Below are 25,806 nucleotides of genomic sequence, written 5' to 3'. Positions count from 1 at the left end.
CCAATGTGTGTGATTGTGGGTTTAGTGTCGGGTGCTATGACTGGTCAACATTACTGGAAAAACTCTATGTAAGTTCACCAGTCCATAATAATTTGAGAACTATTTCATAAACTTTTAACTTGTTAGAAAAAAAAAATCTAGAAAATTTTAATTATATATTAATTTTACTATTATTCTACCAATTCTGCCTTTAAGTTTCAAATGAAAACATGCTTAGGTTCTTTCAGGGAAAACAATGTGTTGTGCCTGATCATTTTCACCATGAACATCATCGCATCTGAATATTTATTCATCATGTAACTAAATCTCAGTGTTGTTTTTTAACCCTATTTTGCACAAAGAACCACATTAGTACCTTAATTCTTCAGCTTTAAACAGCCAATATGGATGAATATAATAAAAAGCCTCTTTACTCTGTTGATGTAAATAATATATTTCTTCGAAAAGTGATTGTGTCACTGTTAAAATCTACAAACAGGAGCCATTTTGTTTCACTCTGTATATTACCACCTTTCTTATTGTTGAACTATGAAAACTGACCTTAAATTAGGCTAGAGCTTGAGATGTTGGTGTGTTTTTAGTGTCCTTTTTGATGAAAAGGTCACATTTAAAGTTTCACCACTGTTCCATGTTTTCTCTAACTGTGAATAATGGCTCTCACTGTAGTTCACTGGAAACCCAAAGTTTTAGAAACTACTCTGTAACACTTTCCAGATCGACAGATATCAGTAAGTGTCTTTCTCAATTTAAATTACTTCAGGATGGGACATGATGTGTTGCTTCTGGAGGTCATTTGGCCTTTTCAAATAAAAAAATTAAATGGAAAATACATTTTCAATTGCACACATTGGAATCCCTTAAAGCTAAGAAGTAATACGTTATCACTCTGGTTTCACAACTTGTATCTTGCTTCTCCTGCTTGCATCTTCACATCTTTTCATCCTTCCCTCCTCCTCCCAATCTCAAGTCTCTCCATCTTCTGCTCTTCTTTCCCCTCTCCCTCCTCAGTCCATCTGTGCTGTCACTTAGATCAATCAGTCTGATTGATTACGGCCTAATTGACTATTATTGAGGTTAATTCAACTCTTAACACACACGCAAGCGTATGCATACACTCGCAAATCTCGCCTTCATAGCCACAAACAACAAACTGTGCACACATGCACACACTTTCAACACTAAAGCTCAAAGCCATCCATCTGCCTTCTGCACTACTTCTGACAGGCTACAGATGACTTACACATGCAAATCTCCACCCCGCCTGACCCTGCGCTGTGTACACCCTCTAATTATACCCAACACAAGCACACAAATAAGATTACTGTGTATGTGTGTGAATAACTCCTTGATGAAGGTGAAAAGTAATTGTCATGCAGATATGTTAGTATTGGGCTGCATGGTGAAAAGGTTTTGCTCTCACTGCTGATGGTACTTTTGATGGATGGTCCGTCGAATTGACTCGTACTCGTCTGTTGGTCAGGTGGATATTGGTTAATTAAGAGAAGCCTTCCTCAGTAAGACTTCATAAAGTGTATTTTAAATTCCGACAATAGGGTTGGGCAGTGTATAGTATCGCATATTACCTCTCTTTTTTCCATGTGGTTAGATCACATTATCGAGCAACTGCGTGGTTTGTGACCAACAGGTGTGGGCTGTAAATTCAGCTGGTTATGCTTCCAGTCCATGGGTCACTGGGAGAACTGGACCTGCCCCGCCTCAGGGTGTCGGGCTTCCCATTTTCCTGGATGTTTCAGCAACCTCAGCAGTCGTGAACATCCACCCTCCTGCTCAACCCAACGGGATCGTGAGCCTCTTCAGAGTCTTCTCATTGGACAGCAACAACATCACTACTCTGGTAGCTACTGGATAAAACCTTTCACTTATTAGAATTGCATCTTTCTCTTTCGCAAACAACAATTTTCATTATTAAAAATTTAAAAAACCTCCACCTCGTCCTGCTGCTTTTGTTTTCCTGCAGCTCTCTGAAGGCACAGCCCATCAACAGACACTCCATGGTTTACGTCCTTACACTCAGTACTTGGTGGGAATTGAGGCTTGTACTTGTTATCAGGTAAATATAAATATTGTACTACTTGAAGAGAAAATGCTAATATATATGGATGCATCTGAATAAATTAAATATGTTTTTTACTTTTTATTAGGTTGATATTTCAATTAGGTAGTTAAATTCACATATAGATTGATTACACACAGAGTGATGCATGTTAACGATTTACTTCTGTTAGTTTAGATTATCATGACTCTTAAGCTCAACTTGTTAGTAAATTAGAATGTTATATAAAACAAACTAAATATTTATGATACAGAAATAACAGCCTATTACACTGAATATTTGGTCAGGGCTCCTTTTGCATCACTGCGGCAATAAGGAGATCAACTTAGAGCCCTGCTGAGGGAACTCAGTCGCTTTGACAGCGGTTTTCTTCTCATCTGCACTGTTGGGACTCTTATTTCTCATCTTCCTCTTTACCTCTTCCTCATGAAGTGCTCCAATATTTCCTGGTTAGCAGCTGAGTTGGATTTGAGCTTGATAAATCACTCCTTGTGGAGTGGTCATTGTCTTCTGCATTGTTATGAAATCAGCAATTTTTTGATGATATTCTAATTGACTGAGATGCTCCTGTATGATCCACTTTTGTGACACTAGTTGCCCATTTCCTCTTTGAACAATTCTCAGTGTTGTAGCCAGGGTCCAGTGAGGGAGATCCACACCCTCGCTGCCCCCCCAGACGACCAGCATCCCCCTCGTCTCCTCACCCTGACGTCCCGCTCAGTCCAAATGGAATGGGACGAACCAACGGCGCCGAATGGAGTCATCGACAGGTGAGGAAAACCCTTAGAAGAGGACTCATAGCTCAAAAATCAAACACACCTCTAATCTCACTCAGTGTCTGTGTGTGTCCAGCTGTGAGCTTCATATCAGGACATCCTGCCCTCAGCCCCCCCAGCCCGTACCGTTAGCCTGCACAGAGGGGCCAACAGAAATCTGTTTCTTTGGCAAACAGCGGAGCTATAATGTTACAGGTAATTCAATGGATTATTACTTAAAGGTGACCCATTATGCGTCCTTAGTGTAGGTCTTTGAGCTATACAAATAATTTTCATTATAATTTTTGCATGAAATTATTCTAAATTAATAAGATTTCACTCTGCTCAGTTCTGAATATTTTGAGTTCCCTTCAGAATGAGTAGTTTTAGGATGTCTTATCACTTTAAATCCAAATAAGTTGCTGATGGCCACGCCCCCCAACTGTTTACACTGGCACGGGAAAATGGCTGCGGACAGATGAGCAATTATACAACCGTACATCTTTGAAAAGCAGAAGTGGAGCCTCCTACTCAACTAACACGTTTGCAGGAAGTGGTTTTTGGATGGCATCTCAACAACTAAACACTTGTCTTTACCAGCGGTATAAAGCTGACCAAATGTGCTGGATCTTGCTGGGGGTTTTTGGTAATGGGCTGGGGTCGTCTGGGGTTACTCGATAACAGCGCAGAGCCCTCAATTATGACTTAGCTCTCAGAAGATTTTTGAAATGGCACATTTTTCAGAAACCCAAAAATATAAACTTAACGTCAAAAAACAGCTGGGAGATTTTTTTTCAGCACTTTGACTGTTTTTAGGGGTAGCTGAAACCTATACGGAAGGATAACAACCAAATGTGAATTTTTCATGAGTTTCCTCTAAAATATTTACTGTTTCCAAGTCTTGTTAACATCTTTAAAGTAAAATCCCATGAAAATACTATTATGGTTATTATTTATATTCTGTTCCTAATAACAGATTCTTAATCAATCTATAAATCTTAAAATATTAGGGGTCTGTTTACATCCTTGGAAATTTAAATGATGAAGCATGCATGTCTTCACTGAAATAAAACAGTAAAATTTCTGTATTTAACTCTGCAGGGCTCCGACCGTACTCTGCCTATGAGCTGAGGGCTGTCTGCTTCAATAAGATGGGCAGCACTGCCTCCAACTGGACGGCCGTCAGCACACTCAGCGAACGTAACACATTTACTCAGTCCTGCTGAAGCCACAGCTAAGCACTTAAAAGAAGCAGTAAAATACAGTTTAAATGTTTTTGTCTCTCTGCAGCCCCCCAATACGTATCTCCCTTCTCAGTGGACAGCAACCTGACCGTGATCAGGCTGGACTGGACGGACACCTTTTCCCTCAACGGGTTCCTGAAGGAGTACAGCGTGACCGAGAGCCAGCTCAGAGTTTACACTGGCTTCTACAGCCACCTTCATATTCCACGCACCTCCCGAAAAAGTGAGGGCGCAAACACCAAACACATTCACATGCTTCGTAACAATGTGAAACGTCTGGAACACAATAATTCACAGTCAAAATTTCACTTTGATATATTTTTTTTCAAAGCTTCAGTATTTTAGATATGTCTCTGTGCATCAATTGAGAAAAATAATTAAGTTTGTCTTGTAATAGTCTCACAGTCTATTACATTTAAAGCAAATAGTGACTCTCATCTTAAAAGCTTTGAGACTTTTAGAATTCGTTAGCCGCTGAAAATCAAATTAAAAATATAAAAATAGACAAAATATATTTAAAAAACAGTCCCAACTTGAATCTGTTAAAGAATAGATGGAGGGAGCTGCAGATTTGGGTAATTAGGCTTAAAGTCTTAGAGTTCATCACAAAACAATATGTAAAAACCTGTTTGATTAATTAGTAAAAAGAGCTTTCCCATGATCACTGAGAAGAATGTCAGTAAGTTTTATGCCACGCTGCAGTAACTGGATATTTATGTTTGTTTTACTTGGAAGATAAAATGAAATATTTGCTAATGACACAACAGATGACATCCTCTGGTTCGGTAATAGAGAGAGCGACTTAGATGTCCACTGCTTAGATTTCTGATTGCTCCTTTTGTTGTTTTAACTTCTATAAACTCATGCAGAAGAAGTGTGTGTTCAATGTCATGAAATTTTAACTTGCTATATTTTCTGCTGTTTTCTTTGGGGGGGTTTTGTAGCTCTTTCCTTTCAGGTGACGTGTATCACCGACAGCGGCAGCGCCAGCACGCCCACCATCAGATACAGCCCAGCCACAGGCCTTGGTACAACCTCTCTAGTGCCTTCCTAAAATACCTCAAATGTAGAAACAAGAATTAAAACTGCATGGGTGAGCATATTGACTGTTTTAACTCTTCATTTTCTGTGCAGGTCCTCTTGAGCCTGTTGATGGTGATAAGCAAGACGTCAGCATTTCGGCCACTCCCGTTTACTCTGAATTGTGGTTCATTCTGCTGTTTGTGCTGCTCGGTCTGTTCCTCCTTGCAATACTGATTGGTTTACTCCTGAAAAGGTACATTCATGTAAAGTATTTATGGAATATGTTTATTTTCTTTTTACTATTCATTTATCCTATTTAATAAAGAAGAATCAAAAATAAAAAAAAAATTATTTTCCCCGTTCAGAACTTTAAGGAAGAATCCATCAGCCCGAGAGCGCCCTCCGCTGGTCATGCTTCAAAAGACCAGAAAGGCTGGAGGAGACACGTACAAGGTGAGAGGCAAAAAGAAGAAAAACCAGGTTTTAAAAGATTAACGATAACTGTACATAAAAAGGAAACGAAGACCATCATGTAGAAGGTGAATAAGGTCAAACCAGGGGCTCTGTAACTTTAATGACCTGGTTAACAAATTAAGCTGCTGGTGCTTCTCAGTTTAATAGAATGTAATCAAAAAGCTCTTTTGTTTTTGTAATTTCAAATATGGATTTTCTTTTTTTTTTTTTTCTTTTTTTTTAAGATTATAGCTTGTTGCTAATTCACAGTGGGCTTCAAGCCCCTTGAATTTTGTACATGTCCACTCTCCCCCAAAACTTTAGGATATTGATGTGTAAATGAAATGCAATTGACAATTTACCTTCTTTTTTACATTCACCTGAGAAGAAGAGTTTGAACCACTCCAGACTTTTTCTTCTTGGCTCACCAGAGATGATCTGCAATTGACCAAACTGTTCAATGGACTTGGCTTTTCAATCCACTCACAGCTCAGCTCAGACCTGTTGCTTGTCCATCTTTCTTTACCTTAACTTTCCCTTCTACTCAACTTTGCACGAATCTACTTGGATGTAGCAATCACTTTCTTTAGTGACGATGTTTTATGACTTTTGGTCGAAGTCAGTGATCTTGGCTGTGATTTTATTGGCTTATTTTTATAAGATCTGCATAATATTAAATTGTTCTGAGAAAATCATCTCACTTTTCATTTCATATGAGCCACAATCATCACCATTGATAGAAATAAATGCTTGAAATATCTCACTCTGTGTGCAATAAATGTATATAATAGGGGTTTCACTTTTGATATTTAAATCTGTTTTAGATAAGCCTTTAAGTTTCTGACATAAATTAGACTCAGCTTTTCTGTTTTATTTCGGTTTTTATTTAGGTGCAGTTATAACAGGGACTTTATTGATCAAATCCCAACTTCCAAGAATTTGTGCCAGCAATGCTGACTACCCATTGCTAAACTACATTGTAGAAATTTCTAATTCATTAGGGGATTCATTAGTACATCACACACAGACAACAGTCATGATGGCTTTTTATTAAAAGTAGAGCCTTCCTTAGTTTAGCAACTAAGGAAGCTGCTAAACTCAAGCAGCTTCCTTAGTTAACTATCTTCTGCTGTGCAGGAACCTCTAATTTAACTTTTTATTTCTTGTTTGCTTGTGTTTGCTTTAATTGGGCGTTCTTTATGACTCCGCATGATCTATTATTACGTTGAATTATCATTTCAGTTGTTTGTACGATGAATTTTTTTAACGAGAAGAAATAAAGTGAAAGAAGCCTGTAATTCACACTCATTTTGTGTGCTTTTTTTGTTTTCAGTAATGTTTTTGTTTTATATGTTTATGGAAGTTTTTCAACAAGGACAATACCATCCTCCATATGTCAAATAACACATAATGAGCAGGCGTTTTAAAAAATTCTCATTCTCCACTGATGAGACCAAACATTCGGCTTTGGGAACTTCTAACAACTGCTTGGAGGGCTTCATGTATTTGCATATCCACATATTTATCGAGGAAGCAGCTCTTTTAAATAGTGTTACTATAATGACATGGCATTTTTTCTCTATAAAACTCTAATAAAGATAATATTGTGCTCTGAAGCTTAATGTTTTATCTGTAAAGTATGTCACCTTAGTGTGCTGGTTACTTTTTGTTTGTAAAGCAGCTTTTATTTAAGGTGTATAATTTTGCTCTTTCTTCCCTCTTTTGATCTGTTTTTGTTTATCTTTTTTATATATATATCTGTTTCTACCCCAATCTTGCGCTGCTCCCTCCATCACATCTAATCCTCAATCTTTTTCTCAGAGGCCGCGTCCTGAGCTGTGCTCTAAGCATCTTTCCGGCTCTTTGCTCCTCCTTGATCGCCCTCCAGTAAGATAACTTTCTGTCTTTTCTTTCACTGCCAGAGCCCTAAATGTTTATCTCACTGTCCCCCTGCAGTTTGACACTGTAGCAGACTGTGTTGAGATCAGCAACGTTATACTTAAAAGCTACACTATGTACGCAGAGGTATGGGAATGTGGATTTTGGTGGGTTACCCTCCTGCGCATGTGCTCTTGTGTTTGCATCTGCATGTTTCGTTTGTGCATGTGTGCATACCTCAGACTTTCTCATGAAAACAGTGGTTTGGTTGTCACAGGGGGGTAAGAGATGCACAGTCTTTAAGCTTGTCTTTATATTTACACTGCATGTCAAAAAAAGTCACCACCTAGAGGGCAAGAGCTCTCTAACTCTGAACCATGCAGTGAGTATATGTTGTTTTCTTAAACAGCAGGTTGGAAGATGCATCCACTGGTAGAGGAAAACGTGTTAATGATAATCAAGCGAAGTCACTAAATTAGATCTAGAACAACCCCAGTCTCCTCTGGAATTTCTTTTTTTTAACTGTGATGGTGGGCTATCCAAGTGACTATATTCATCTATATATCAGGGTTCCCCCAGAAAACTTGCTAAGCACGGTGGTCGGGGTGCCGAGGGGGTCCACCGTGTTTTTGTATTAAAAGACGTTAAGTAGACAGGAAAAGTAAAAATATTACTGGGTAATTATATGTTCTGGGAAGACATCGCTAGTGAAAGATGGTTAAACCCACAACTAGTCTTAAAAACATCAAGTCAAAAAACACAATTAAAATTAATAGTAATTATTTGCACTTTTGTTTAATCCAAATTAAATCAGTGGCCCTTTTAAGGCCTCCCAGGGCTTCAGGGGCCCATAAATGCTAATATTTTAACACAGATCACAGATACATAAATGTAACATTTATATGTAATATTTTAAGGAGCTGGTAAGTTTACTTTGTAAAAGTTCAAAGAATAACATCTATAGTTAAATTGTTTTGATACCACAGCAACAATCTGATGCTGTGAGTTGAATCTTTGCGTTTGAGCTCTGTTTGTTCACAAATACAAACTATTAAACAACAATTATAACTTATTGCTTTTCAGGTTGGCCAATAAAACTACTCCCCTTCTCACAGATTTCACTAAATCTGACACAAAAGCTGTTGGAGATGCTGACGTTTTTAGCAGCAAATGGGGCCCCTAAGTCAAACTCTGCTCCAGGCCTCTGGGGTTGCTACAGTGGGTCAGGTCCAGGTTCAACAACTTTATCAGATCACCTGATTACTTGAATTTACTGTATAAGTAGGTTAGAGAGTCTTTGGGATGTACTGACAAGAATGTCAGTACAATATCTTGTAATCTGATTCATCGGTCCTACAAGATGTTGGTGAAAAATGAAAACACTGGATGGAAATAAATGTGATAAATGATTTAAACATTGCCACTTTTAATGTTTGATGTAATCAAAGCTAAAATCGGTCCTACCAAGTAGTAGAGCGTGTGACTTTTTCTGATATGGGACAGTGTGGTTACACTTGTAAATGGAGCATTAATATTATACTTTAGACATATTTTACATTAATGCATAATTGTAATCTAGGATGAAGCTTTAATAAAGGCTTCATTCCAAGTTGTTAATTCCCAGTAGTTAATTTCCAGTAGATCCCTCTGTTGGATTTTTCTGTCTGGAGAAAAAGATGAAGCATATTCTTCAACCAACTCAGTTTATATTTACATTTTGATTACAAGAAGCAACAAATTCAGTGTTTCTGCAGTTGTCATTTTATAATTAACAGTAAGTAAAAATTTATTTCAAACATTTGGTGACTCTTGTACTAACTGTACCTCACAGGGTCTGGCAGACACAAAGATTGTTGGCAGCAGTTCGCGCTACAGCCCCATGTCTGTGCTGAGGGCTCCCAGTCAAACTGACCTGACTCAAGCCTACTCCCAGCATTCCCTGCACCGCAGCGTCAGTCAGCTGATTGACAGGAAGTCACTGATGGAGGAAGGATGCTGGGATAACCCACTGGGACATGATTCTGGACTGGTGAGGATAGACATGCGTTTGTTTGTTGTTGACCGACTCTGATAGGAGTTTCAGAATCGACTTATTCTGCTTGATTTCAGAGATTATAATTTCCCAGTTTGCTCATTTTTACATCCTTTAACATTCAGGGCCTTTTCAAAAGGTCTGTACAACTGCAAGTTTCCATTTGTTTGTGGGAGATTTTATGTGATAAGCCAACAGATCATGAAATGAAAATCTATGCATTTTTTACTCTGGTACCCCTTAATAAACTTTATAGCTTTGGATATTAGTCTGGTGATCTGACCCTGCTTTAAAATTCTTTCTCCCAGACTTGTCTGCTGTGTTCCTTGGTGAACATGATGCTGTTTGTTTGCTAGTGTTTAACAGGAAATATCTGAGGCCCTCACAGAAAAGCTGGATTTATACTTAGATGAAGTTTTGCATGTTTCCTTCCACTTCACATTATGTGCTTCTTTGAGTTGGTCTAGCTCATAAAATCCTGTTGCAGAATGAAAATCTCCAGAGAAGGTGCTAAAAAGTGAAACAGCACTGATGAACATTGGGTGTTGCTACTAAAAGGAAGACTATGGATATCAGCGTGGTTCTTTAAAGCCAATTAAGCTGACATACCTAATAATCAGTATCCTGCTTCATAATCAGATTGCTTAGCAGTGCACAGTGATGCTCTGCAACACCTTTCAGCTCCAATCTTACACAAAATATAGCGACCAGAAGGCTAAAACTGTAAATGCCATCTGATCTCCATGTAAGAGTTCAGTAGTTGTCAATGACATCAGAAAATGGATATGTCTTTACAAACTATTACAAGTTACTTGCACTTGAGTATTTTTTTATATTGCTGGCATCATGTTTGGATCTTGTGTGTTTTCTTTCAGTATGTGGAGGAAGATGAGTTTGTGGACGCCATCAAGGCCTTAAGCTCTGTGAAAAAGGAGCACAGCCTGTTCACCGACACTCATCTTTAGGACAACAGGCCTAAAGATGCCGGACTGGTAACGCTCACTCTGTTTGGTGTCTTCTTATTGTTACCGCTGCAATAGAGCTAAGCTGTGTTAGCTGCAGTAGAGTCAGGATCACAATGTTTAAATTCGGAGCGCGCATATGGACTAAAGCCTCCAGATCTGGTAACTTTATGGCAGAGACGGTCTGTGAATGTTTAGGTTAGCTTATGATTCGCTTTCTCTGCTTGCCAACAGCTTTTAGAAAGTTTAAATGAGTAAAATCAAAACGATCCATAAGTTCATGTCGATCACTTCTTCACCTGGTAACTGTGCCTATTATCATATTCTGGAATCAACACTATTAGGGCTTTAACTTAGACAGACACACGGCCTTCATGCTATTGTTGCTAGAGAGATTTGCCAACATTTTTATTATTACAAATGTAGCTGAAATGTACATATGTGTTGCCTGTTTGTTGTGATGTAACCTAAAGGCCCAAAATGAGATTTTGTCTTATTACGTCTTTGTGCTGTTACTGCTTATCGCAATTCAAATGTAAAACAAGTGGTTGATGGTCGACTCAGACGTGTTTACTTGTTGTTAATGTGATTGACTGTTTTCGTTCTGTGGCTTACAGATTATTTCATGGTTCTGATGTAGAGAAATGCAGTTTCAACTAAAAAAAGAGAAAAAGGAAACATCCTGCTTAGTGTTTTTATAGAAGTAAAATTATCATATCAAGATTCCACAGACTGGACCTAGAAACAGCATTTAACACTTATTTAACCACTTCTTTTAATGTTGATGGATTTTAAAAGATTTTATAAATAATATGCAGTTATGACCAACCTTTTTTTAAACATGGGCAGTGTTATTTATGACTGTATATTCTTTTTTATTTATAGGTTGTGTATTTTTGGTGAATAATTAAAAAAAATGTATCACAAACAAAATTTTCTGGGTTTTTTCACAAACAGGAAACATGAACACCTGAAATTAAAGTTTGCTCTCACAACAGCTTGTTACAAATCCATCATTATTAAATAAACAATGTCTGGTTTTAAAAAACAGACTGAGAGCCACATAAGAACAGTTTCATTTTTCTTTACTCCACTGTGAAGTGAAATGTCAGTATTTGAAAGCAGCAAGTCAACAAAAGAAGCACAAATGTACCAGACCAAAGTTTAAATAATAAAAAAAAGATTAAGAATAAAAGCAAAAGAAAACATCACTTGACAAATGTAAAAGTTTGTTCTATTTGATGAGGTTAATATTGTCTTGTTCATTTCAACAACATGAAATCCAAATACTTTGAACATCATGTTTTCAAACCCATATGTTGATGTCAAGAGGTGTGAGGGATGATAAACAGAGTAACTTTGTGCACACAAACCTATCAAATGTTTCTAACTCCCCACCTGTTTCTGCACTAATGAAGCAGCTTTACCTAAAATTCATGTTTTATCCTGTTTATTCTGCTGAGTTCCTGCAACACAGACATTCCAACAGCTGTACAACGCCTTAGTCACCACACATACGCACTGCCACTGTCTCCATCAAAACTATGCTGCCGTAATTTACTTTTGCTGCCGTGTCCCTTAAGGGGACATCTAGGCAAGTTTAAAATTAACAAACTGGCAGTAACAACCGAGGCCCCCCCCGTTCAAGGACGCCAATCTGACAAGGGCACTTCTGAAGCGTTCACGTCCACATTCACAGCTATTGTCAGCCACAGAGGGAGGGGGGAGGCTGTGAAAAGAGAGTTTGTGGAGTGATCGTAAGGGACAGTTTGGCCCTGAGCTACACACACACACAGAGGCTTTTATTAAACTCATAAATCACAATGACGACAGACGCCATCTAAGAGACTGTCTGACGGGAAGGTTAGTGAAATCAGAGCTATAGGGAAAAAAACACACCTCTGATGCTTAAAACAAAACATTTTTGCTTTTGCAGTGTCTAAGTGAAGCATGCAATAAAACTCATTTCTTACTCTTCACTGTGGCTTTTCTATTGCAGAAGTCAGCTTTAAATCATCAAAAATCAGCTTTAAATCATCAAAATCATCATTAAAACATCAGCTTGTTTGGATTAATCTCATCAAAAGGTTCCTTTTTCCACAGTCAAGCTGTTAGGATTTCTAATATACCACATAGTGTATTACAGAACATATATGAAATGCATTGTATTAAAAAAAAAACAGTTTGAGTGGATTGTTGCAAATGTCAGGTAGGCATGGGCAGGTTAATAATAAGATTTCTAAAAAGTTAGAATTTCAGTATCAATTTCCTCTAAATTTCTCAAAACTTACTGTTGTAAAGTTCAAGTTAGACCTGCTGAATGTGGTTCTACTGGATGCTTCTTCCTGTCTAAAGGGAGTCACTCCTTCCTGCTGAATGAGGAATAACTGCAAAGTTACCGATGCAGTCAAACATCCGCTATCATCATATTCTTCCTGTGCAGGTTGCTTTTAAGTCAATCGCAACTGGCAATGTTTCCTTAGACAGAAATACCTCTATGACTGAACATTATATGCATTTCTCTATCTAACCTGTAGTTCTCTTGTGAGGTGCATTGAGATAGAGTTTAAATTGCAACTGTATGAATAAATTAAATGGAAATGAAACTGCACCAAGTTATTTTATATGTGTAATAACATTAAAACTGCATGTCAATGTGTTTTTGCATAGGCAGACATGATCATTGATTTTCTGTTTGAAATAAACACAATTAGATATTGTTGGCCATTTTTAGGAACCGCTTTTTAGTGTACATGTGACCCGCAAAAGGTTACATTAACCGGCCCATGCCTACTATCAGTTTTGGAAAGACAAACAACGCTCTACTGTAACTAAACTACACAAACTCTGAATCAATGCCAACTTCATTTATGAAAAGTTCTGAGACTGCAGCTGTAAATATTTTACCTCATTTTGCAGCATTTCCTAATGTCAGTACATAACCAACATCATACGAAGAAGCTTAAATAAACAGATATGCATGTATTTCAACTTGACAGAGTCTGGCTGTAATATAATGTAAACATAGCCAGAGAGGAGTTGATGGACAACAGGCAAAACATGCTGAAAACAAACACCTATGCACTACAATGCACATTAAACTGTATATTTTTAAATCTAAAATAAACACTCAAAATTTACTGTAATATTAGACTGTATAGTGCAAGAAAAAGACATATTTAGGTCCAATATGTGATTACATCAATACAGGCCTTTTATGTATACATGATGTATAAATATATAATAAAACAAATGAGTGCGTCCTCTTTAGGATTTTGTTTTGAATATGTAGGTTGACTGAAGTGTTAGTGTATCAAAATCTATGCGTCTTTGTACAAGTCATGACCGAAGCTACACAGCTGTCAGGCTTCATTTTTTCACACTCAGGTATGTTTTTAGGTGTAGTTAAAGTAACTCGCATCTCAAACATACATCTCTTCTGGAAAATGCATCAAATTATGTACTTAAAGCCTTCACTAATGCATCATTTTTCTCATTGTTGTTCATAATTAACTCTAATCTGGCCTTAACTAAGCCAGATCAGGCAGGTCCATTATGTTCCTACACAGTGCTCTCCCTCTTCACAATCCTTTGGTCACCATATTTCTCCATTAAAACACAACAAACGTTAAATAAGGCACTACAACAGCCATCTGACACACGACATATCAACATTTCTTTTAGATGAGTCAAAGTGAGAGCGTGTATGTGTAAATCTTCTCATTAGATCGAATATAAGGTATGAAAAAATAAAACTAATAAATGTTATTAGTGTTGATAAATGATCTTTCACAGGCACGTTTTGGGAGGGGCAGGAGGTTAATCTCAAGCAGGAAAAGAAGCACTTATTCTACTAAAGCATTTTTCTCAGAAATGGGCACTGAAAAGGTTTCTAGTAAATGTTTTTTTTTAAGGACTAAATGCCATAAAATCTCTGCTTTAAATGTACAGTACCTTCCAAAAAGTCTTTTTGTTCCCACATTTTGTCATGCTACGACAAATATCTATTTTTTATTGGTGCCCACAGTTTTCAACATTTCTGCATGCGTTGATCTGAATGTTTCTAATTTACTGTGGCTGTGTTTAGTGTTGATGTTCTGATGGGAGAAACACCTCCAGTCCAGTCTCAAGTCTTATTTATTTTCTTCTAGAGTTCTCCTGTAATTAGCTCCAACCATCTTCCCATCAACTGTGTGACCAATGAAGAAAAGTGTCTGCAGCATGATGCTGCCACCACTGATTCACAATGATGATGGTTCGTGTTATGAGCAGCGTTAGTTTTCTGCCATACATAATGCTTGTAGGTAAAAAAAAATCCAGTTTTCATTCTTATTTAAATCAACTCGGTGGTTATATTTCTGATGTTTCTGGGAGAGAAAAATGTGAAATACTTTTGCAAGCTGCTGTACATTTAATTACCGTTTTAAAATAGATTTTTCTCCATTTAGGAGGAGGCTATAATGTTTCTGTAAAGTGAAGGTACGCTAATGACAAAAACGGACTAGATTTAAGCATATTTCACATCTGCAGAGCGTCACCACACATGATCATTTGCCATGACCTTCATCTGAATACCAGAGTCTGTGTTTCTAGTCTGCATCTTCACCTCACCGTGCCTTGCAATGAAGCTTGTATTGCATGCCCGACCTGCTGTCTGTCAGCTGTTTTAATGTAAATCCCTCTGACTCCGGCTGCAGTAAAGAAAGTATCCTAGGATTCAGGTAGCTGCCAACATTTTGGACCGGATAACATGTTTTAGGTAAGTAACATGAACATCCACTGCACAATAAAGTTATGAGCGCTATTGTTGGAAAAGTATTGTGATTCTTATTATTGCAGTGATAGGAGGACAAAGCTCTTGTCTGATTGATCAAGATTTTTCAGATAAATATTTAAGTTTTTGTGTGAATTGTATATTTTTTTTACTTTTATTTTGCAAATGTACATCAATATTTTAAAAGCAAATTTCAAAATTTTAGGCAATTGATTTTGTAACCGTCCATCTCATTCCAACACATGGTTACTAATATTGGGCTTATTTCTGTTTTATTAGTTTTACTGATAAAATCCATTGATTGACCTAATCTGAGACCTTGTGCCTTAGTTTTGCTCCTGAAGTTGATTTTAGTGCAGCAATCGCATAGGAAGAGAAAACGGAAGACTGAATCCTGAAATCTTCTTAAAACAGATTTAAAACGTACCGAGACAGAAAAAGGTTCAACTGCATCTCACAGACATTATACTGATAGTGTTGGAGACTTGCAGCTTCTTCATGAGCCACACCTGTAGGTAAGAAAAAAGTGACTTTTGTTGCAGCTGATTGTATGTTCTTCCTTTGCCTTCATATTTAGTGCTGACAGGCTGGCCTTACTGATGTCACAGGCTGCTGTCATGACCGGACGGCTCAGCGGGCGGCTTCCTGTGTCGCGGCGAAGTGGAGGACGACAGTTTGGTTGGCGAGGGCGAGGCGTTTGCAGATGAGTCACTGCCCCCACCTTCAGATCCAGAGGAGAGATGTGGAATTGGAGGAGCCCTCTTCCGCCCCAGAAAGCCCCCGTCCAGTACGCCCCTCTTCCTTACGGCACCGTCGCCCTTCGCCCCTTCTCCTCCCGACCCGACAGCATCCCCTTCTTCTGGCTGAGTGTGCACCTTTCGCCTCACGTCCGCTCCTGGAACTGGGCTGTCTGGAGGTTGCTGTGGTGATTCTTGACTGACTTCTGGTTTACTCACTGAGATGTTTCCGGCGTTGCGTGAAGCCCAGAGCTCCATGACAGAGGCACTCCTCTCACTGTCCTCAGGCCCAAAGTTACACAGCGAGCGCCGGGCATCAGGGATCTGACTGGGTCCAGGGTTGGACGTCTGACTCAGGCTAAAGTTCTGGAAGTCTCTAAAAAAATATACCAGGCAGTTAAAGAACCGGCAATATGGACAGTTTCGGGGGGGGGGGGGGGGTTAAACAGCATTAAAGCTGCAGCAAGCAGCTTTCATAAATAATATGTCATTTACATATTTATTAAACTTGTCACTTTGTCCTGGCAGAATATGAAAAGATCAATCTTCTCCACCGCCGGCCAGATTATTTATGTCTGATGAAATGCATCGCTCCCAACCAAAAATAATCAGTCAGGAGGAGGGTCTTAGCGCCGTCAATTATCCTTGTATAATTGCTGCTCAAGCTACTTACTGTTACAGAAAAAATTGTTTATCATTGATGGCTAATCTGACTAGCCTAGCATTAAGAGCATTCTCTGCTAGCTGCAGAGAGCAATGGAGAGGGTAACGGAGGAATAAGCAGCACAACACACAACTGTGCCTGACAGCACTAAGACCCGCCTCCAGGTTCTGATTGGTTGCTTCTGGGTGGGATTGGGAGAAGGTGGAGGAGCAAAATTTTTTTCACGGGTTATCTGTTTCATACTATTTGTCAGCAACAGTTTGAACAAATATGCAAAAAAACATTTTTAATAAAAGTCACATACTGCAGCTTTCATGTGAACTTCTTAACCATGACAAGAAATTCATGACAATAAATGATAAACAATATGATAAAGGCCCATTCCTAACTGGACTGAAAGATGCTGCTTCACCTGTAGCTGTTGAAGGATTCGGTTCGCCGCGCGCGGGCCAGCAGGGGGCTCTCTCTGTAGGGCCGCATGGCTCCGTAGGTGACCTGGCTCTCCGGAATAGATTCCTGGGCCTGCAGCTGCAAACTGAGGTTGAGAAAGATGAGACCTTTCATGAGCAGAAACATTACCAAACGGTTATACGATGCAGTCATCTCTCCAACCTTGACATAGACTCTCTGAGGCGTGTGTGGTGCAACACGGAGGGGGCGGGGCTTATGCTTGGGGTGGCACAACGGGAAGTACTCAGGTCGCACTGGTCCAGCAGCTGAAGCAGCTCCTCCTCTGTCGGCCCACCCACATCTGCTAAACAACGTTATAGAATTTTCTGAATAGAAAATTACACACAGCTTGGTGACGTTTCGGCCATTCGTCTCTCCTTCCTCACCGTCTTTCTTCTTCTCTTCTCCTTTGTTGGCTGTGTCCATCGCAGTGGTGAGATCCCACATTTGAATGCTGCCGTTTCCGTGACCGGTGAACAAATAGCGTCGCGGGCGGGACCCCATCCGGCTGGAACCCTCGCACTCCCGAACCATGAAGCAAGTGATGGTGGTTCCATCCACTGACTGCACCTCACAGATCCTGAAACGTTACAAATTCACATGTTTACTACAGTAACACTGATAACGTGAATATGGTGGTCAGTGTACCAGTGTACCTTTTTCCAGTGGAGGAGAGCCTAACAAACAGTTTGTTGGTGATGGGAATGACTTTCTGGATGAAAACTTGTTGATCATCTCTCTCTCCAAACGGGCCTGTGGAAACCAAACAATTCAAGTGATAAATGTCTTAACTTCTAGGAAAAAGGACCAAATCTATATGTGGTTTCCTTTTGAACCAATCATTACACACTCCAACTGTAACTTGCATTTCACTTGAATGCTAAATATTTGCATGTGTATGTTTTGTTTTTTTTAAATTACTTTTTAATCTTTGCTACATTTTGTACATGAACATAATTCAACATCATTAACAATATGTTTGACCTAATTGTGTTTCCCGTCTCACCTATATCATTCCCAGAGCAGTAGCTTCCATGACTCTCCGTCTCTTCCAGGGACAGGATCTTAAAGGAAGCCAGAGGGGTGGAGCCTGGCTGAGTGGAGATCATCCCTCTGAACCGCGTCACCGTCCACGTCCGAACGTGGTTGTTATCCGCACACACTAAAACACAAAACAATCCAGTGAGGTTTCAAACAAGTCCACTGTTACTGGTGACTGTCATCTGAATTTCGTAAAAACTAAGCAGAGGAACGTTTGTTACCTGACACCAGATGTTTCTCAGATAACATAATCTTTGTCACTGGGCTTCTGTGCACAGTGAACGTCTGAAACAGCTGAGGACCCGATCCTACTGTCTCTGGGTGCTGCACGATCACCCTCACTGCTCCGCTGCTCGTCCCGTAGGCGATCTCTATCCAGTTCCCACTCACACCTGAGAGCAGCATAAACGTAAAGGTCAGGAGTCTGCAACCCTAAGAGCCATTTGCCTTCATTCCAGCCAAATAAAATTAACTTAGGGTCACAACACAACATAACTCTTTTAAACAAAATATCTCCTACAATAGTAAGTGTTAGATTTTTCATTAGCAAAGCAAATATTACATTTTTGTTTTGAGATTTTATATGTTTCTTTAAATTGAACAATTGTTTTCTAAAGTAAAATTATGCCAAAAAAAGCACATAGTTTGTGTTATGGTGAAACAATAACTGTAATTCTTTTGTGGAAATGTTATGCACACATTGTATGAAGACATCTGAGGATAATTGCTGAAGCCATTTTTTAGGTATATTTACATTTTGAAGCATTATTCAGTTTTTTTAGACACAATGGAGCATCTGAAACTACAAGTGAGAAACTACAAGTGCTTTCCCAACTAGGATTAAAGAACCAAACAGAAGCAAAGTCCACATCCCACATATGCAATGTAACCCTTTTTCTTTCAGTATTTATTCAGTACTTACTGGTTTTAGGCGTCAGGTACACAGACAGTGCAGTAATGGCGTCGTTTGAAGGGTCGTGATAAAGCTCAGTTACTAAGAGATCGTTGTCCTTCATCCTCAGAGGAAACTTCTGCATGTCTGAGAAGAGGAAATGGAGATCTTATGAAACGATATGTAAAGATTTTGAATGTCAATTAGATCAAAAATTGTATCTAAAACACCTGAACAGAAACCTTTTAGTGGCAATAACAATAACAATCTCTTATTATTTTATAAATAAGATTCATATCTTGTAACAGAACTTCATTAAGATCCAATAAGGCTGGTTGCTTTGTGTGTGTCTGTTCACACCTATGTAATAGATGGAGCCGTTGGTGCAGCCCAGCAGCAGGAAGGACCCGGCCGTGTCACAGCTGGTGATGGGAACTACATCTTGAACCTAATAAAAATATGAAAAGTGAACTTAGAGTGGCAAATAAAAGAGAATAAGAGGAACTACATAATATGACAATCATGTATAAAGATGAATATAAGCATTCAGTAAATGCTCACTGACGATTCCCACCTGCCAGTGTTGAGTGACGGCGTTCCACACGCCAACCTTTCCTGTGTGGCTTGTCGCCACCAGCTGGTTGCCGATGAAGAAGAGGTCATCAACAGGAACGCCGAGACTGAATACACCTAAAGCAGGAATTAAAATACAGCACTTGTAGTATCCAGAACCAGAGCCAGTGCTATTCTTTGATTCTTGAAACCTACCAATTTCATTTCCGCTGCCTCCATCTTGTATACTCCAGAGGATAATCTTGCTTTCAGAGGCGGCGGCCACCATCTTGTCCTTGTCTCCATGTGGACCACCCACTACTTTAGCGTTAAGTGCTATACGTTCAATGGTCCAGTCAAGGTAGGGAGAGGAAAAGACCTGCTGCCATCCAGACGATTCCTTTATCCTGTAGCCAGAGCATAAACAAGCTAATACTGTAACCTCCGTTTATACATCTTTCATTAAAATTGATTTATTTAACACTTAATTAAGTCAGCAGCATGAAAATATCTGAAACAAAGAAATTCCAGATCCAACTACTTTTAGATTTCTCTGCTTCAACACACCTGAGTCAAATAATCTGGACATTAGCAGGATTCAGAAGAACTTGACTGCGATGAGGAAGTGATTCAGCTATTAGATTCAGGCGTGTTGCTGGACACCGGATCTCGCTCTAAAACCTGCAGAACACCGAACTTCAAAGCCAACCTGACCCTTACCCACACCCTAACCCTACCCCTAACCCTGACCCTAACCCTGACCCTAACCCGACAACCTGCAGGACACCGAACCTCAAGGCCAAGATTTAAAGACGAGTCTCTGCCTGAAACCTGAGCTCATCTTAGTTTAAAGATGCATCTAAGTAAATCAGAATATAAGTGAAAAGTTAATTTTGTTTCATTAAATCACATGCAAAAATTTAAACCCATAGCATAGCAATATAATATGATTGTTTATTTCAATTAATTTTGAAGGATATGTGAAATAAACCCAAAAATTTAGTTTCTTAGGAAATATTAATATTATTAAAGATAATTACCAAAGTCTTCTGTTAGTCAGGAGAAAACTGTTGACAGGTATCGAACAGAGTTATCCACCAAGAGAGTTAAGAAGCAAAGTAATCATTGCTATGGAAACTAGCAGGGACTATGTCAACGGAAAACGTAGTGGAAGGAAAAAGAGTGGCACAATGCAAGCTCATTAAAGGCTTTGAGTGAGATTTGCAGAGCTGCAAAAGTCTTCACCCTTTCTCGATGAGAAATAATAAAATTGTTACCTGTAGCAGATGACAAAGTGTGCATAAGCTGCAACGATCCAGTTGTGGTGTCCTGCTATAATCAGCACTTTCCTGGGGTCAACCATTGAATCTGCAAACATAGACAGAGTAAATAAATTCCCATTTCCACTGCTTGTAGAAGTGAACTGGTATTTCTTATTGAATGCTTGAATGAAAAAAATTTTCAGGAAGCAGGAACAAACTCGTCAGCAGGTCAACATGAAACGAGGCCGTTTCAGTGAGTGCTGCTAGTCTGAGCACTAAAAAGATTTTAGGAAACATTAACAGGCGCACTAATGCACTCTTGCAAAAAGGCACAAAAAAAACACACACACAAACAAACTAAAAGGCCAAGTATGGATTTTAGATAAAAAATTTTAAATGTCCGACTCAAATCCAATTTAGCACGATTTAGTCCACTACCTGAGATGTTTTTTTTTTAAAAAAGAGAATCTTATTTGCTTCTAATGTTTTCAGCTGAAACACATTTTTTATGTATTCTTTCCCTTTTACCCAGTTTCTCTGGGTCATCTGTTCCAGTCAAAGAAGGATGAGGAAGGGGAACCCCACGGGTGAAGCCCTCTGCTCCGCTCGGACCCGGTCGCTCATCACAAGCTGCAGGCGCCGACTTACGAGCCGGGACAACTGTCCAGAAACAAAACAGCAACAAAAAAATCCACTTATTTTTCCTTATGTTGTCATATTAGTACAAGGTGGAGTCCAGATCATTTCTGTGGTGAATGAACTGAAAACTATGTCTGTTTTCAGTTCATTCAATGAGAGTTTCAGGCTTTTACCTGGGGGAGGAAGGTAACCATGGAACAAAACGCTGCCACATGATGAGCGGTCCAGTTCCTCACACAGCAGCAGGCGTCGCACTGCACAGGTTCATACACAAATACACATAAACATTCATCAACATAACCATTTCATATCAAGATACCGGCCTATTTTTGTTTCTTAGTTTAGAAATTAATTATTTTCTTTAGCTTCATGTGCTTTCAGTTTGTATTTTCTTTACTGAGTTTGGGACAGATGAGGCCTGAATAAGATGGCTGTGTATTTCTTCTATGTTTAATATAATTTCCAGACTGTTATCAAAAGGCAACGTTCATTGTTAGTGTGGGGAAGTTTAAAACAGCGAAACAGGATGTAATGCAGCATGTATGTGGAAGTAACTTTGTCTTGTGTTTGACCTTAATTAATATTCTGACCAGGGAAGACAATTATTTTAGAATAAAATGTCTATCATGTTTGGTTCAAATGTACCAAAACGAAAAAAACATAGATGTACGTCTCCACAAATAATTCAGAGTCCACAGCACTGAACCTCCTGGTTATTCCACCAAATATTGATTTCTGAACTCTTTCTGAGTTGAAACGTTTGTATTTTGTTTGCATTATTTGAGGTCTGAAAGCACTGCGTTTTTTTTTTGTTATTTTTATGCAAATACTAAATCTTTGCTTGGATTTTCGGAGAACAATGTTCAATTTTCTCAAACATTTACCTATAAAGAGTAAAATCAGAGAAACTGATAAGTGGTCTCTTAATTTTTTCCAGAGCTGTACGTAAATATAACATGGTTGTACAATGTTTTACCTGGTATTCATATCCCTTGAACTGTTAACAATTTTGTCACTTCAGTTAAAAATATAAGTACTAGGGAGTGAATTGGGATTTTGTATAATAAATCAATTCAAAATAAAACAAAAATGATGGATGGTTGTTTTGTATCTTTACCTGAGACGAAATTATACACAGTGAGTCTTCTGAGGTTGTAATAGATTTTGCATACATGATCAATATTAATGCATCCCACGCTTTTCAGATTTATGCACTTCATTACATTTCACAGTAATGTGCCACTTTCTGTGGGTCTATGACATAAAATTCCAGTAAAATTCACTTAAGTTTGCGTTAAAATCCTCAAAGGATCTGCAAAGAACTGTAAATAACCCAGTACATCCCATCAGCACCGTTACTGTCAAAGTTTCCCATCTGAAACTGATCACCACTATACCTAAAGGAGTGATCCCATAAAACTCTGCTTCGTGGCGCAGGACACTGATGTTGACGCCTCTAAAAGGAAAAAAAGGACAGAAAAGGTTTTTGATACAGTTCATGTCACAAGGATACACCCTCCTAAAAATTGAGTAGCAGTCGAGCATATTCGTACCGCAAGTCCAGTTCTTTGGTTCGGAGAAAGTTAAGAATTGGTGCAAAGGCTGTAGGGTCTCTGTCAATAAATATCTGAAAGTGATACAATAATAAGTTATTAAAAGACACAATTAACTATTTTTGAAAACTGCATAATCAGAAACCATTTTAATTGTGGTAGTAGGAGACGTCCACTCACAGCTCCAGTTTCATCCCGCAGAGTGGAAATCCTCCCACTCAGTAAACTGAAAGAAACAATGTTATCAAATCAGTTCTCCATTTCCACAAACCAGAAACTCACTTACTATAATCAATTTATTTCTACACCAAGAAAACCAATTCAGTAACTCTGACATCTTGATTACTATCCTTAAATGTGATGAAAAAGGGTTCTGCCGTGACTGAACTAAAGACAGCTGGGAGCAGAAACTGACTTACAGGCAAACAGGTGTTAAACCAGTTCTTCTGACTGGTTTTTATAGCTCTGCTCAGCTGTTCTAGGAATGTACTCAGAGCAGTGTTTAATTTTATAACACAAATATCTTACCAGCTCCAATATCCTGCCTCTCTTTAACTGTTGCCTTCCTCTAGTCTGGACTTATAATCACTAACACCTGAGTAGAGTCAGGTGGGACAGCATTTCCTCAACTATGTCAAACGTTTTAACCAAAAATGTTTTCAAAAAGATGTTTTCACAAAACATAAAATGCTATATTTATATTTACGTAACTGACTTAATTTTTATCTCCTTTGAGGCATCCTGAAGGTTGTTACTAATTCACACTTTGTCTAACACAAAGCTTGAAACATGACAAAATATTCACCCACAACCAGCTCAGACACAGAACTTAGCAACACCTAGTGCATCTAAACATAACTCCAAACTCGAACATATTTTATTTATTTTTTGTTGTGGACTAAAGAGATGCACTGTCAGAAAAAAACAGAAGGGAATTAATAGATGGTTCCCATATACATTTGGATTAAAACATCTAAAGGTTTGTATTCAAACTTAGTCTACATGTAAAACTTTGTATGGTGGACAATCGTCACTGTCACAGCTACAAGAATTGCATGCCACACTTTTCAGATTTCTTGTTGCCCAAAGTTCTAAAATCTTTCACTTCAGAATTTGACTCAGCTTTGAGTTTCTTCATCACATAATTTAAAATAATAAAGTTTGTGGCTGTGACATGACAAAGTGAGGAGAGTTCAAGTGGTGCGATTACTTTTGTGTGGCATTGTTTATAAAAATACAAAATAAAGTAGCTGGATCCACTGAACTAACCTTGAGAAGAAAGAGTCTGGGATCCACGTCAGAGTCTGTCTGGACGTGCTGAACCTTGTGAAGGATACAGGCATGAATGGCAACTCATTTCTCTTTACGACTTACTAGTAAACACTTTATTTAATTAAAGCACTTAAGAATTGGAGATCATAACACTGAGTAATATGATGACCAAAAAAAGCATTGGGTTTAATTTTGTAGAAATTGTACATTGTGTACAAAGTAAATAATTCAGCAGTAACGATGCGATGTGTGTCGTCTGATTTGATCACACAAGTAACAACAAGGTTATGAAGATGTTATAAGTATAATCGCAAGCGTAAATGTTTATGAAAAGATGACAATCATCTGTCACGTGGGCGTCCCTTACCTTGTCCCCCCGACATTCAGCTGGATGATGTCTCCCATCCCAGGCGTCGAACTGTTACCGTTCGTGGCCATGGTGACTGAGCCGAACCGGGTAGCGTTTTCGCGAAAAATGTCACTGAGCTGATCACAAAGGCTAGCTTGCTAACGCTCCTCTTTCGGCTCAGCTGATGCCCGGACTTCCCAGCCTCTCCCTGGGACCACCATCCGTAATATACCCGCTACACACAGCCCGTGCAGGCTCCGGTAGCCGCATCGCATGGCCTCCGCATCGTGGACGCAGAACGTCAAGGGTGTTTTAGAACCAAAACATTAACATCCCCTTATTCTCCAGCGAGCTTGTTTGCATCGCTGAACCCGTGTGGAAATCGTCGGAGAGCAGCGCTGCGCAGAATTTTAGCAACGTGAAACAGCTGGGATGCGCGTCCGCAATGTTGCAAGATAGTTCCCCTCCAACACCGCGCTCTTTCGTTTAAACACCGAACATCGATGGCGGTACGTTGGCTGACAGTCAGTCTCTCTTCCTGTAAATTTAAGTATTACAGTGGCGTGTGAGTACACTGAAAAATACTTGAGGGGGATTTCAAACAATATCAGATAGAATGCAGGAATCTTGGAAACCAAATACTCTGAATGCACTAGTCCCGTTTGGGGGAAGGGGGGTGTTCATCTTTATTTCTACACACACATAAAATCTTTGGCGCAAAAAATTATCATTAGTCTATCCCTGTGCTGCCCTTTCTATAATTATCATTAGTACTTTTACTCATTTAAATTATAAGGGAGTATCTGTCCTGTCAAACATGTGCATTGTTTATTTAATTATTATTGTTTATTGTTTATAACTTTCTTTTAGCCAGCCCGTTGCATCACGTGAAATACTAATTTGCCAAAGACCACAGGATATACAAATTCAAATACCCAAATATATATTTGTTCCTCTTTTTCTTTCTTCGATGATTTTCCGCCGTCTTCTACAATTTTATTTTATGCCATTTATTAGTCGCACATGTTGTTAAATCAATAAATGCGTTTAAATAGACTAAAAATGACCAAAACAAGTCCGCCCGTGTCGTTTTACACCTTCATTGGACGTGGCGCATAGAAAGCAGCACAATATGTAACATTGTTTAAATGTCTTCGCCGAGCAGGCAGCGGATAAACAAAGCTGGTTCTTGTTCCGCAG

At 38.9% G+C, this 25,806-nt stretch overlaps 2 protein-coding genes across 4 annotated transcripts in view; one reads left to right on the top strand and one right to left on the bottom strand.

The window, feature by feature from the left end:
- Positions 1–11,441, top strand: part of ush2a (Usher syndrome 2A (autosomal recessive, mild)) — a 182,954-nt gene extending 171,513 nt beyond the window's left edge. Inside the window, 12 exon segments of the mRNA XM_055036528.1 lie at positions 1,646–1,855; positions 1,979–2,071; positions 2,699–2,844; positions 2,927–3,045; positions 3,931–4,029; positions 4,120–4,296; positions 5,018–5,101; positions 5,208–5,349; positions 5,462–5,549; positions 7,371–7,436; positions 9,259–9,456; positions 10,335–11,441. Coding sequence (XP_054892503.1) covers positions 1,646–1,855; positions 1,979–2,071; positions 2,699–2,844; positions 2,927–3,045; positions 3,931–4,029; positions 4,120–4,296; positions 5,018–5,101; positions 5,208–5,349; positions 5,462–5,549; positions 7,371–7,436; positions 9,259–9,456; positions 10,335–10,424 — 1,512 coding nt within the window. The 3' untranslated portion in view covers positions 10,425–11,441.
- Positions 11,442–11,489: 48 nt separating this feature from the next.
- Positions 11,490–25,792, bottom strand: kctd3 (potassium channel tetramerization domain containing 3). 3 transcript variants are annotated; one of them, XM_055036525.1, is made up of 20 exons: positions 24,625–25,792; positions 24,255–24,308; positions 23,166–23,211; positions 22,986–23,059; positions 22,830–22,888; positions 21,606–21,686; positions 21,322–21,453; positions 20,809–20,899; positions 19,748–19,938; positions 19,554–19,669; positions 19,340–19,427; positions 19,010–19,126; positions 18,309–18,479; positions 18,053–18,208; positions 17,703–17,799; positions 17,433–17,626; positions 17,209–17,350; positions 17,009–17,131; positions 15,793–16,308; positions 11,490–15,704 (listed from the first exon to the last, which is right to left on the bottom strand). In XM_055036525.1, the coding sequence occupies exons 1-19, from the start codon at positions 24,693–24,695 to the stop codon at positions 15,798–15,800; spliced, it is 2,514 nt and encodes an 837-aa protein (XP_054892500.1). In that variant the 5' UTR covers positions 24,696–25,792; the 3' UTR covers positions 11,490–15,704; positions 15,793–15,797. The 3 variants fall into 3 exon arrangements, with proteins under 3 accessions (XP_054892500.1, XP_054892499.1, XP_054892502.1); XM_055036524.1 differs by having other exon boundaries at positions 11,490–16,308; XM_055036527.1 differs by having other exon boundaries at positions 11,490–16,308; positions 17,209–17,347.
- Between the last annotated feature and the right edge of the window lie 14 nt (positions 25,793–25,806).

Source organism: Poeciliopsis prolifica, unplaced genomic scaffold, assembly GCF_027474105.1.
Source record: "Poeciliopsis prolifica strain line A6 unplaced genomic scaffold, Auburn_PproV2 SCAFFOLD011, whole genome shotgun sequence".
Taxonomy (NCBI): Eukaryota; Metazoa; Chordata; class Actinopteri; order Cyprinodontiformes; family Poeciliidae; genus Poeciliopsis; species Poeciliopsis prolifica.
This window is presented reverse-complemented; position numbering and strand designations above follow the sequence as displayed.